The 14,387-nt window shown below is 34.3% G+C and overlaps 1 protein-coding gene across 1 annotated transcript; it reads left to right on the top strand.

Annotated features, from left to right (window-relative positions):
- Positions 1 to 4,942: 4,942 nt before the first annotated feature.
- LOC107874495 (LRR receptor-like serine/threonine-protein kinase RGI2) lies at positions 4,943 to 14,352 on the top strand. The gene is made up of 3 exons (XM_047410818.1): positions 4,943 to 5,300; positions 5,831 to 6,046; positions 13,367 to 14,352. The coding sequence occupies exons 1-3, from the start codon at positions 4,943 to 4,945 to the stop codon at positions 14,350 to 14,352; spliced, it is 1,560 nt and encodes a 519-aa protein (XP_047266774.1).
- The last annotated feature ends 35 nt before the right edge of the window (positions 14,353 to 14,387 follow it).

Below are 14,387 nucleotides of genomic sequence, written 5' to 3'. Positions count from 1 at the left end.
ATTTTTCATCAACAAATCATTATTTTGTTCAGCCACGAGAAGATGAGAACTCAGTTCAGTATACTTCTTAAAACCTTTTTCTCGATATTGTTGCTGTAAGAGCACATTTGAGGCATGAAAAGTGGAGAGCGTCTTTTCCATCATATCATTATCATTAATCGTCTCTCCACAAAGCTTTAATTGAGAAGAAATTCTGAACATGGCAGACTTGTATTCATGAACAGACTTGTATGTAGTCTTGAAATCTTAGATGCATCCACTCATATCGTGCTTTTGGGAGGATGACCATCTTTAAGTGGTCAAACCTTTCTTTTGGGCTATTTCACAATACGAGTGGATCTTTAGTAGTAAGGTACTCAATTTTCAGAACTTCATCAAGATGATGACGCAAGAAAATCATAGCCTTAGCACGATTTTGACTAGATGCTGTATTTTCATTCTTTATGGGTCTCCAAGACCCATAGCATCTAGGTGGATTTCATCATCCAACACCCATGAAGTATAGTTCTTGCCCAAACTTTGAAGGGCAATGAACTCACACTTCGTAAGATTGTTAGCCATATGGAAAAAGGAAGAAATAAAAAAAATAATACCTTAGCCGTAGCCGACGGTAGAGTCTCGTGCTGATAACGTGTTATAAAACATGAAAGAATAAAGAAGAAGAGTAGAGAAAATAGAGAGAGTAATTGTTATTTCTTCTCTTGAGGATGATTTTTCACTTCTATTTATAGGGGGAATTTTTCCTAGTTTCACACTAAAAGACAAATACATCAAATCCTGATAGACATCAAATAGATTTTGATAGACATTCACTATAATTAATATATATCATAACAATCAACAACTAATTTTTGTTAGGGAATTTATTAGTTACTACAATTTTTAATTTTTTAAAACATTTTAAAAATAAATTTAAATTTTGGGAGAGTTTATATAGTTTCCATTTTTTAAAAGTTCAAATTATAAAATTATAAATATGAGTTTTAGTCCTAATATACTGCTAACTTCTATTTATTTTTAAAATTTGAAACTTATACAACTTCTTACACTTAATTAGATTATCCTTTAATCATTAAATTAGATTTTAATTATACTATTGATGTAAAACAATTTTTTCTGAAAAAAACAGTTACAACTTCTATAGTTTCTTACTGCTTACGTTGATCTTCTTTTATGCTATTTGTTTCAAAAGAACAACAACATCTATGGCTATGTGGAATAAAAAGGTTCTAAGAAAACTCTCCTCTACATCAAAATTATGCATATTGTAAATGCTTCAATAAGGAATCTATCATTGTTGTGGCGTATTTCTCTAATTTTCAAGTGTCGGGCACGAAGACAAGACGTATCAAGAGGTATGTTGTTAATATTTTGCTTAATGGTTAGTTCTTTCAAGTTGATGTCTAAAAATTTTCAGATCGTACGAATTATGCGGCGTTGTACCTATTTTTGATATTTTGTTAAGATTCTTTATTGATATTCTATGATACCGTGGAGTTGTACTGATGGTCGGAAGATGTTTCCAACTTTTCTTTCACTTTGTGCACCGTGAATAAATTTTCATGCTTTACTTTTCAACTCTAACACATTTATATTGAACTGTATTTATGTTCTTTTTTTTTTTTTTAAATATATTTGATACCTTTTTCCTTATATTTTGGTTAAAAAATATGAAAAGAACAATAAACCACTGCAATGTGCAGCAGCTTGCTTTCACAAAAAAAAAAAAAATATAAGATTCATCGAAATCAATATGCATTCAAAAATCACAGTTTCAAAAGGAAAAATTAATGAATCCCATTTAATAGATGGCAAGAAAAAACTGCAACAATATGCTGGTAAATTTCATGAAAATTAATGAATCCCATTTAATAGATAGCAAGAAAAAACTGCAACAATATGCTCGTAAATTTCATGATTCATAGTATTTCAGTCTCTGGTGATTTCTTATTTCTCTGAATTTTTATTAAGTTTCTGGAGTTATAGTATTTGGGAGATTCATGTTTTGATTGAACAGTGACAAATACTTTTAATAAACCTCAGATAATTAAAAAGATCATCTCATTTGGAACATTAACAAATTTTGTGTTCTAACTAATGTAGTCGGGGCTTATGGATGTTTTTGTTATTGGTTTGCTCTAAGAATCTGATAGTGGCTTACGGCTTAACAACTTGAAATATAATTTGTGGAATATTTTGGATAGAAGAATGAATTTGGTGGAAGGTAACCTGAATTTTGATTTGGTGGAGGGGACATCAGGTCATTTTTTTTTATAGAAATTTGCTTTACATGTTTGAGCATCTCCACACATGATCATTACAACAACAACAACCCCAGTGTATTCCCACCTAGTGGGGTCTGGGGGGGTAAGATGTACGCTGTCCTCTGTTGCATGTTCTATACCCTCTACTTCTATGGGAAGAAGCAATGAGGTTAGACTCATTCAAGCATGACTTTTGGATTGTGCCTTGGTCAAGTTTACTGCATCAACACTAAGCTCCATTGGTTTTGCTGGAAATTGCGAAGCTGAAGATCCTACTCATTCCAGGAGGTCTGTCATGCCAGCACAGGACAGGCGAACCTGTTGTTTAGAACAGATTCTGTAAATATTAAAAGTTAAGGTTTATGTTTTATGTTATTTTACTCTACTGCTCATATTAATTGATATTTAGAATCAGGTCTTGAAATTGATTTAAACAATAAACAACTAATGTTAAGGATAAATTAAAATTACATTTTTTGTCTTTTTTTTTTTTGATATATCAAAATAACAAGTAAAAATAAAAATCTAATTAGAGAAATATTGACCCTAAAAAATTAATGGAGAGAGTATTTAATAAATTGAAGTATAATTGCACTCTTGGTCCCTCTATTGTAAAAACAATGTCAACAATAGGGGTAAGGGATTTCGAGATTCATTTTAAGATGAGTTTATTTCATGCTTGGTTGAGATAAAAACATGGAATAACTCATCCGTAGATTAGTTATCTTTAAGATTGTAGCGTTATTTTTATCCCTCTTTAATGTAAGATAACTAATCCCAAAATAACTAATTTTAGAAATGTTATTTTCTATATATCCCAACTCAAATAAACATATCATAAATCAATAAAACAAAAAAATATAGTAGTGAAAAAGCTCTTGATTTATGTGATATGTAGAGTATGGAATATTTAATTAGCTTTGAGACCAAAAAAAAGGGCAGTCTGGTGCACGAAAACTACCGCTATGCGTAGGGGAAGGGCCCCACCACAAGGGTGTATCATACGCAGCCTTACCTTACATTTCTGCCAGAGGCTGTTTCCAAGGCTTGAACGCAGTCTTACCTTGCATTTCTGCCAGAGGCTATTTTCAAGGCTTGAACCCATGACCAGTTACTCCAAGGTTCCCCTTCAGATTTGAGACCATTTTCATTATTTTAATAGAAAAGGTATTTATCAAGTACATTAGCTGTTTATCATAACTTTCAATGCTTCTATCAAAACAGATAATTATTTATTTATAAAATGAGTTTCAGCACCAAAAAATTTTAGCACTCTTTATTAAAATCATATTTATTGCCCCTACTACCTTTATCTTGTAGTGTCTCCGGTCCAAATGTCTGGGGGATAGAGATTCTCAAGTCCCACTTTTTCCTTATGCGAAATCAATCCTTATTCTGCACTTCTCCCACCGTCCTGAAATATACATAAATCGTGAATTCTTCAGAGTGGTCTGGCAGGTGTATAAGTACTATTAAAGAAGTGCCGTAAAGTGTTGCAGCCATTACTTTAAGTCCTTTTATGCAATTATGAACTCCAGGAAACTTTATCAACTTCAATGCAACTTATCCTTTTGGAGCTAACATAACAAACTACACGAGCCGGAAAAGTTACTGAAGGATGCCACCTTTTTTCTTCACTAGTAGTTTGAATATCAAGATATTTAAAGGGAAAGTTGTTGAGGCTAATAAAAGGTCAGTCCGGTGCATTAAGTTCCTACTATGTGTGGGGTCTAGGAAAGGACTGAACCCTAAAGATCTATCGTACGTATCCATACCCTACATTTTTGCAAGAGACTGTTTCCACAGCTCGAATTAGTGACCTTCTGGTCACATGACAACAATTTTACGTAACTAATGATCATTGGTATAATTCCTCACTTCTATCAGCATTAGACATCAGTATTTGGAGCAACCAAATAAAAAGATTTATTCATGTTCACTAGTTGGTCACAGACGTGATCATAACATAAGAGCTAGATAATATAATCAGCCATCAGCATTGTATAAGTGAGTGATAAAAGGGCAATTTCTTATGAATAAAATATTTTTGGAATGAATTATTCATTTCATCATATAGAAAGTAATTCATTGTACAAAACTTGACTATTTAGGAAGGCTCTCATTGTTCCACTATAGTATTAGTTTGTAAGTGTGGCACTACTCTTCACCACACAATTCTACAGTATTTATGAAAGCAAGACTATTTGAAAAAGAGGATTTTTTTGCCACAAAAAATAAAGCAAGACTTGGTTGACTTGCCAAGTCTTTGGCTGATTAGAGTACTCTTTTGCCACTACATTTATAATTCTAATTGAGATGTGAAAGACTTGGTTGATTTGGTGGTATTAGTACTAATCAATATGACCAAAAGGGAGACCTAATTTCTATTTAAGGTCTCAAAACCACATGTTATAGAGTATACCTACTAATTTTTGCAATAATGGAGAAAGCCTTCACATTTTTCTCTTAACACTCTTCTTGCTTATGGCTAGTTCAGTGATGACCCAAACCAACATTACTACAGATCAATAAGTTCTTTTGTCTTTAAAATCCCAAATCATTTCCGACCCCTTTCACTTCTTGGATGAAAGTTGTCTCCCGCTACGTCTGTTTGTCATTGGGTTGGAGTCACTAGTAGCTCTCGTCACCAACAAGTGAAGTCCTTGAATCTTTCTAACATGGCTCTTACTAGCAGGATTCCCCGTGGATTTGCAAACCTCTCATTTCTTGTTTCTCTTGACATGGGAAGCAACAATTTCCAAGGAAATTTGCCTCGAGAAATGGCACACTTGCGCCAGCTTAAGTTTCTTGATTCAAGTGTCAACAGCTTCAACGGGAAGATTCCCTCTTGGTTTGGATTCTTACACCAAATTCAAGTTCTAAATCTTAGGAATAATAGCTTCACTGGTTCTATCGCGTCTTCATTCTCTAATATGTCCACACTTGAGACTTTGAATATGAACTTCAATTCCATAGAGGGAAAAATTCCAAAAGTGATTGGAAAACTTATAAACCTTAGAGTATTAAAATTGGAAGGTAACAAGCTCATAGACTTTATTCCTCTGTCACTCTCAAATGCCTCTAGGTTGGAGACATTGTAGATATCTTATAATTCACTTCAAGGAAAGATTCCAGAAGGGATCGGAAATCTTCACAACATGAACCATTTGTCCATACAATATAATCAACTTACGGGTTCTATACCATTCACAATTTTCAATATTTCTAGGATCAAATTCATTGCATTTACAGGCAATAGCTTATCAGGATATCTTCCCAATAGTTTATGCAATGATCTCCCAATACTAAAAGGGGCTTTATCTATCCACAAACAAGCTTCGCGGTCATATGCCTACAAGATTATCAAATTGTTCACAACTTCAAATTTTGTCTTTATCTTATAATGAATTTGATGGACCAATACATAGTGAAATTGGAATATTGAGTAACTTGCAGATATTGTATCTCGGAACTAACCATTTCACAGGTATGTTTTATCTTATGAATGCTAGTAATATTATATCCAATTACTTCAAAAAAAAAATATTTATACACATTAACTGCAGGAATAGTTCCACAAGAAATTGAAAATCTTAATAATTTGATGGAGTTATTGATGCAGAAAAACCAGATTACCGGCTCTGTCCCAATCTCCATATTCAATATCTCGTCGCTGCAAATTTTGTCACTGTGGAAGAACAATCTTAGTGGATTCTTACCACGGGAGATTGGCAACTTAACCAAGATGCAGATTCTACAGCTTAGTGGAAATAAGCTTATAGGTACATATATATTCTAATGGTGTCTCATGTTAATTTTTATAAGTCCCTTAAAACTATTAAAATTCTATGAATTTATGCATGTAATGAGTCAAAAAATATAACAATTATAAATAAATCTTCAAGCGTATGACAAGAAACACCATATAAGGAGAGTTTTTTAATGTTTCAAATTAATTTGTTTTAAGAAATAACCAGTAAATTTGAACTCCTGTTGGTAGTTAGCTAACTTCTAATAAAGTAGTAGTTTTGTATATTTGAGTCCATATAAAAATGCAAGCCTGCAGAAAATTAAATTAAGAACATTAATGGAGAAAACAATATATAATGTATACATCCTTCTTAAGACTTTAATCAATAACAATAGGAAAAAGAAGTATATAGCTATTAAATTTTCTGAGTTCCGCTCGACACCTTCTCCCATAACAAATTAAAATTCAAGAGTCTTCTTATCAAGTCAAACGAAAGCACGAATCGTATAGCTAATGATTGAGCTAAATAGTTCATCTGACCTGTATTTATTTTTGTTGGGTTTATAGAAGTGTGAATGGAAAATGGAGAAAAAAATGGTGGAGAGGAGGAGACATCAATTTGAAAAGTGTACTCCCAAAATTTGAAAATTTACTAATTCTCCCACATTGGTGGGAGAAGGGAACTTTGGAGTGTTTATAATGATGAATACTTACTCCACATGATAAGTGAAGCAAGAAATAAGAGATACCTCGTGCCGTCGTTGCTCGCTTGGCTTCGGCTTCGGCTTCGGAAAATGATCGATGAGATCTATCTTTTTGGACAAACTTTATTTGACAAAATCTGATCAATACTCCATTTACATGCATACAATAACAGTAACAGATGCAACTTTTCGACAGAACTGATACACTATTTTGACTTAACTGATGCGCTGTTTCTGAACTGATGCACTATTTCTTTTCAACTGAACTGATGCCTGCACTGAACTGATATACTATTTCTGTTTCAACTAAACAGATGCAATTCTTTAATGAACTCATGCACTATTTCAAACTGCTTCAGCAAAAATGCTGCAGACATGCATTTTCAAAAAACATGTCACCATTTAAGTGAACTAATGCCACCTTTTCGAAGAGGCATTTGCTAGGCTATATAAACCTGCTTTCCTTCACAGGTTTTAATATGAATTTTTTCAGATAAAAACTCTCTTCTTTTTTTTACAAATATTCTGTGTGATCAATCAAAACGTTTTGTACGTTCGAAGAATCCGCCTATTTGAGGTACCGCTATAGTTAGAATAAACACCATTTTATATTGGGAGGAAGATTCCATAACCTCGAGTACAGTGAGGGGAATTATTCTTTAACGAAAGTCCGTGAATTCGGACCACTTGGTCGTATTCATTTCTGTTTCATCTATTTTCTAAAAAATAAAATACACCTCTTGGAAAGGTCATTTTGATCTTGTGTTGAGGGTATTTGAATTACTTCATTGTGTTTTTGTGTATATACTTGAACTTTAGTTGAAGTTGTTGTTTCTACTATACAGATTCTATGTACCCATAAAAGGAAAATAACAATCTTAAGGAATAATCAATTTTACGGAATCTGTATAACTTGTTTTTGGAGATTAAAGCTTTAAGCTTTCTACTCCACTTGAATTTAACTAGTGATTAGAAGATAGAAAATATTTATCATAAGTTAAAGTTCATTCGGTTGACGATTTGAAGTTATAAAAACTTCATCGTTAATTAGAAACAAGAAGAAAAGTTGAAAAGTTATTTAACTTTATAAATAGTATTCTGAAAATACTAAATTTTTCTGTTTTGTGTTGACAGGAAAGATGACTAACGAAAGTCAAATGATGGATGCGATAACGTTTGTGGGGGCAACTAATATTGGCACATCAAGTTGCACAAATGCTTCACCAACAATGACACCAGCGGAGAAGCCCAAAAAATTTTCGGGCATTGACTTTAAGCGGTGGCAGTAAAAGATGTTCTTTTACCTCACCACTTTATGTTTACAACGGTTCACTATCAAAGACACTCCTGAGGTACCTAAGGGAACTTCGGACAAAGACCGTTTTGTTATTGTAGAAGTTTGGAAACATTTGAACTTCCTTTGCAGGAATTATATTCTGAGTGGTCTCCAAGATGACCTCTACAATGTTTATAGTGGACCCAAGACATCAAAGGAACTGTGGGGGGTACTTGAATGAAAATATAAGACGGAGGATGCGGGAATTATGAAATTCCTTGTTGCATAGTTCCTAGACTTCAAAATGATAGATAGCAAATCTGTTGTCTCTCAAGTTCAGGAGTTGCAAGTCATCATACATGATCTCCTAGCAGAAGGTATATCTTCAAAAAATACCTTAGTTGAACAAATTAAAATTTTTTTTAATACTCACATAAACTGTTTTGTAGGTTTAATTGTGAATGATGTTTTCCAAGTAGCAGCGATAGTTGAGAAGCTACCACCTTTGTGGAAAGACTTCAAAAACTACTTAAAGCATAAAGGCAAAGTGATGACTGTTGAAGAACTTATTATCCGACTTCGTATTGAAGAGGATAATGAAGATGCCAAAAGAAGGTCAAAGGGAAATTCTACAATTAATTGAGCACATATTGTAGAAGATGACCAAAACAATTCCAAGAAAAGGAAGAAAATTGAACAAGGAAGCAATCAACCCAAGAAAAAGTTCAAGGGAAAATTCGTCAACTATGGCAAGATTGGCCACAAGTCCACAGATTGTCGTGCCCCAAAGAAAGGCAAGAAGAAGGATCAAGCAAATATGATTGAATCCAACAAAGAATGCGGTGATCTGTGTGCTATGTTCTCAGAGTGCAACTTGACGGGGAATCCTCGCGAATGGTGCATGGATTCTGGTGCCACCCTCAATGTATGTGCCAACAAGGAGTTTTGTTTTCATTCGCTCCAGCTCAAGTAGAAGAAATGATCTACTTGGATAACTCCGCTATGGCTAAGGTAGAAGAAACAGGAAAAATTTGCTTAAAGATGACTTTCGAAAAGGTCTTGACACTTAACAATGTCATGTATGTTCCAGAGTTACATAGGAATTTAATTTTTGTTTCGCTTCTAGACAAGAACGGATTCAAATGTATAACCGTTTCTGAAAAAATTGTAAATAGAAAAGGGGAAATGTATATAGGAAAAGACTATCTGACCAAAGGCCTTTATAAGATGAATGTAATGACTGTTGAAATAAATAGAACTTCGAATTCTTTTTATTTGCTTGAGTCTTATGATTTATGGCATGAATGTTTAGGCCATGTTAATTACAAAACGTTACAAAAACTGATTAACTTAGAAGTTTTTCCAAACTTTGAGTGCCATAAATCAAAGTGTCAAACGTGTGTGAAATCGAAGTATGCAAAACATCCTTATAAGTCCGTCAAAAGGAATTCCAATCCCTTAGACTTAATACGCGCTGACATTTGTGATATGAAGTCAACACCATCACATGGTGAAAAAAAGTATTTCATAACTTTTATTGACGATTGCACTAGATATTGTTATGTCTACTTGCTAAATAGTAAGGATGAAGAAATAGATAGGTTTAGGCAATATAAAACTGAAGTTGAAAATCAGTTAGATAAAAAGATCAAAATGATAAGAAGTGATAGGGGCGGAGAATATGAATCTCCTTTTACTGAAATATGTGTAGAGAATGAAATAATCCATCAAACTACGGCCCCATATTCACCTCAATCTAATCGAATTACAAAAAGAAAAAATCAAACTTTGAAAAAAATGATGAATACCTTACTTATAAGTTCTGATTTACCGCAAAACTTATGGGGGTTGGCTATCCTTACGGCCAATCGTATACTCAACAGAGTTCCCCATAGTAAGACACAATCAATTCCTTATGAAAAATGGAAAGAAAGGAAACCCAACTTGAAATATTTTAAAGTATGGGGGTGTCTGGCGAAGGTTCAAATTTCTATACTTAAAGGGTTAAGATAGGACCTAAAATGGTGGACTGCGTGTTCATAGGATATGTTAAAAGTTGTAAAGCATGTCGATTTTTGGTTCATAAATCCGAACATCTGGATATTAATGAAAATATGGTAATTGAATCAGATAATGCTAAATTCTTTGAAAATATTTACTCGTATAAACTTAGACATGAACAATCTAGTGGAGGATCTAAACAACCTGGTGATGAATCAATTGAGAATAAACATAATAAAGAAAATCCAAGATGTAGTACACGTCAAAGAATGTCTACTTCGTTTGGATTGGATTTTGTGACATTTCTTTTGGAAAATGAGCCTCAAACATTTAAGGAAGCGATGGCATCTTCGAATTTGTCCTTTTGGAAACAAGCAGTCAATAGTGAGATAGATTCAATCTTAAGCAACCATACATGGGAATTGGTTGACTTTCCTCCCAGAAATAAACCTTTAGGTTCTAAATGGATCTTCAAAAGGAAGATGAAAATGGATGGTACTATTGACAAATAAAAGGCAAGACTTGTAGTAAAAGGCTTCAAACAAAAAGAAGGACTTGATTACTTCGATACATACTTGCCAGTAATAAGGATAACATCGATTCGAATATTAATTGCCTTGGCAGCGATATATGGTCTTGAAATCCATCAAAGTGAAAACTACTTTCCTAAATGGAGAATTGAAGGAAGAAATTAGATGGAACAACCTGAGAGTTTTGTGGTTCCAGGGAAGTAAAACAAGGTGTGTAAACTTATCAAGTCATTATATAGACTAAAGCAAGCACCAAAGCAATGGCATGCGAAGTTTGACCAAACCATGTTGGCAAACAAATTCAAAATAAATCAATGTGATAAATATATTTATATTAAAGACACTCCAAATCACCAAGTAATTGTATGTTTATATGTGGATGATATGTTAATCATCAGCAGATATTTCTGACATAAATGCAACCAAATGAATGCTCGAGAGAAAGAGTTGCAGATATGATCTTAGGTATAAGTATCCATCGAACTCCATAAGGGTTAGCATTGTCACAGTCTCCTTATATCGAAAAAGTACTTGACAAGTTCAAGTATATGGAATTCGGTATTTCCAAGACTCTATTGGATGTGAACTTTGCACTTCGAAAGAATAAAGGTGAAAATGAACTATACACGACAGGACATCGCATGCGCTATCAGTAAATTGAGTCGGTACACGAGTAATCCCAATAAAACTCATTGGATGGCAATGAAAAGAGTTTTAGGGTATCTTAAAACACTTAAAATTATGCTTTGCATTATAATAAATATCCTATAGTACTTGAAGTATATAGTGATGCAAATTGGATCACCGTATCGAACGAAGTAAAATCCACAAGCGGATATGTATTTACTATCGGTGGAGGAGTAGTCTCTTAGAAATCATCCAAACAGACTTATATTGCTCGCTCTACAATGGAATCTAAATTTATCGCATTGGATAAAGCCAGTAAAGAAGAAGAATAGCTCCGAAATTTCTTAGACGATATTTATTATTGGCCCAAGCCAGTGGCACCAGTGGCACCAGTATGTATACACTGTGATAGCCAAGCGGCTATAGGTAGGGCAGGGAGCATGATGTACAGTGGTAAGTCTTATCACATACGACGAAGACACAATACCTTTAGGGAACTTCTCTCTAGTGGAATTCTCACTATAGACTATGTAAAGTCAAAGGATAATGTGTCAGATCCACTTACAAAAGGCCTATCTATAGAAGGAGTTGAATAGACATCCAAGGGAATTGGTTTAAGTCCTAGGATAAGTCAACTCGGTGGTAACTCTACCTAGAAGACTGGAGATCCCAAGAGCTAGGTTCAAGGAGATCAAACAAAGTTGTGTCTGGCAGGTTCAACATTATCAATTACCCAACCCATTCTCATGATATAGACAATGTATAGTAAACAAGGATATGACTTCAGGTGAAAAGTGTTTTAATGATTATCCAAATTTTTCATATTTGATCAAATAGTTTAATCTATAGGATTGAACATTTAGAAATCACCTATGTGAGGGCGAAGTGGAAGCCTCTTCAAGGAGAATATTAGTAAAGGCCTATTCTCTAAGCTCTCATAAAAATCGGGACGCGTTCATGGCTGAAGAACAAAACCGTAAGAACTATAAATGTTAAAAGACTGGTTGTGTGACATGTGTTGTCGAGGTGTACCCTAAATCTCGACGGTTCAAGCATATCAAATCTACCGATTGACCGAGTGCATCTGATGTATGTTCACTACGAAAATTTAAAAGGGAAACCCACTTATCCAGATGCAATCAGTCTTTGCTTGATGATCACATACTTGTACGTAAAAGTTTTACGAAAAATATCCATTCCCCATTCATGTGGGGAATTGTTGGGTTCATAGAAGTGTGAATGGAAAATGAAAAAAAAATGGTGGAGAAGAGGAGACACCAATTTGGAAAGTGTACTCCCAAAATTAGAAAGTTCACTAACAGTGTGGGAGAAGGAAACTTTGGAGTGTTTATAATGATGAATACTTACTCCACATGATAAGTGAGGAATGAAATAAGAGATGCCTCATGCCATCATCGTCGTCTAGACGAAATCTGATCAATACTCCATTTATATGCAAAAAGTAATAGATGCAACGTTTCGACAGAACTGATGCACTATTTCGACTGAACGGATGTGCTATTTCTGAACTGATGCACTATTTCTTTTCGATTGAACTGATGCATGCACTGAACTGATATACTATTTCTGTTTCGACTGAATAGATGCAATTCTTCAATGAAGTGATGCACGGTTTCGAACACTTGCACTATTTGGTGAAATGGTATACTGCTTTAGCAAAAATGCTGCAACATGTATTTTCAGAAACATCACACCATTTAAGTGAACCAATGCCACCTTTTTGAAGAGGCATTTGCTAGGCTATATAAACCTGCTTTCCTTCACAGATTTTTGATATGAAATTTTCAGAATTATAACTCTTCTTTTCTTTACAAATATTCTGTGTGATCAATCATAACGTTCTATGCATTATAAGATTCCGCCTATTTGAGGTACCGCTATAGTCGGATTGAAGACCATTTTATCCTGGGATGAAGATTCCATAACCTCGGGTACAGTGAGGGGAATTATTCCTTAAGGAAAGTCCATGAATTCGGACTACTTGGTCTTATTCATTTTTGATTCATCTATTTTCTGAAAAATAAAATACACCTCTTAGAAAGGTCATTTTGATCTTGTGTTGAGGGTATTTGATACACTTTATTGTATTCTTGTTTATATACTTGAACTTTAGTTGAAGTTGTTGTTTCTACTATATTGATTCTGCGTACCCCTAGAAGGAAAATAGCAATTTTTTCTTTATGTGTTGACAGGTGAAATACCTAAAGAGATAAGCAATCTCGTTGAGTTGGAGGAACTTGATCTTGCGGATAATAGTTTTAGTGGTCAACTTGATATGGAAATCTTCAACATATCAGGGCTGAGAATAATTGATCTTACCGACAACAATATATCAGGAAGCCTCCCACCAAACATAGGTTGTATCTTACCCAACATTGAAGAGCTCTATCTTAACGACTTAACCAATCTTGTTGGGACTATTCCTCATTCCATCTCCAATTGTTCAAAACTAACTATTCTTGACCTTGCCGGCAACAAACTCACTAGCTTGATTCCCAAGTCACTTGGATATCTGACACATCTACAAATCCTAATCTTGGAGGAAAAGAATTTAACCAGCGACTCATCATTTAGCTTCCTGAGTTCCTTAACCAGTTGCAGAAATTTAACACTTCTTGTTAGATCTTTCAACCCTCTAAATGGCGTGCTTCCAGCCTCCATGGGGAACCTTTCCACATCTCTTAGAACATTTGTTGCCAACAGTTGTAAAATCCAAGGGCGAATTCCTAATGAGGTTGGGAACTTAAGCAGCTTATTATTCCTTTATCTTTCTGGAAACAACTTGGTCGGATCGATTCCAACATCAATTGGCAACTTGAGAAACCTTCAGCGCTTCGACTTGACTAACAACAAATTATCAGGATTTATTGGAGATTATATATGTAAATTGCAGCATTTGGGTGATATTTACTTTGGTCATAATCATCTTTCAGGATCGCTTCCTTATTGTTTAGGGAATATTACTTCCCTCAGGGAAATACATCTGGGTTCCAATAAATTGAGCTCCAATATACCACCAAGCTTAGTTAACCTTCAAGATCTAGTGGTTCTTGACTTATCATCAAAAGACATGGTAGGTTCTTTACCTCCAGAAATTGGAAATCTAAAGGATGTGACACTGATAGATGTAGCAGTGAATCAATTCTCAAATTGCAAACTTTGGGGCACCTATCTTTGAGACATAACAAGTTATAAGGAGCTATACCTGACTCA

This window comes from Capsicum annuum, chromosome 4 (assembly GCF_002878395.1).
Source record: "Capsicum annuum cultivar UCD-10X-F1 chromosome 4, UCD10Xv1.1, whole genome shotgun sequence".
Lineage (NCBI taxonomy): Eukaryota > Viridiplantae > Streptophyta > Magnoliopsida > Solanales > Solanaceae > Capsicum > Capsicum annuum.
Note: the sequence above shows the minus strand (reverse complement) of the source record. Positions and strands in the feature narration are given on the sequence as shown.

What these genes read in the sequence shown, in the direction of transcription:
- LOC107874495 (XM_047410818.1), top strand. Translation starts at nt 4,943, where the DNA reads ATGGCTCTTACTAGCAGGATTCCCCGTGGATTTGCAAACCTCTCATTT. An exon ending in TAGAGTATTAAAATTGGAAG is followed by an intron (nt 5,301 to 5,830) that starts GTAACAAGCTCA and finishes CATTAACTGCAG; the next exon opens with GAATAGTTCCACAAGAAATT. An exon ending in TAGTGGAAATAAGCTTATAG is followed by an intron (nt 6,047 to 13,366) that starts GTACATATATAT and finishes ATGTGTTGACAG; the next exon opens with GTGAAATACCTAAAGAGATA.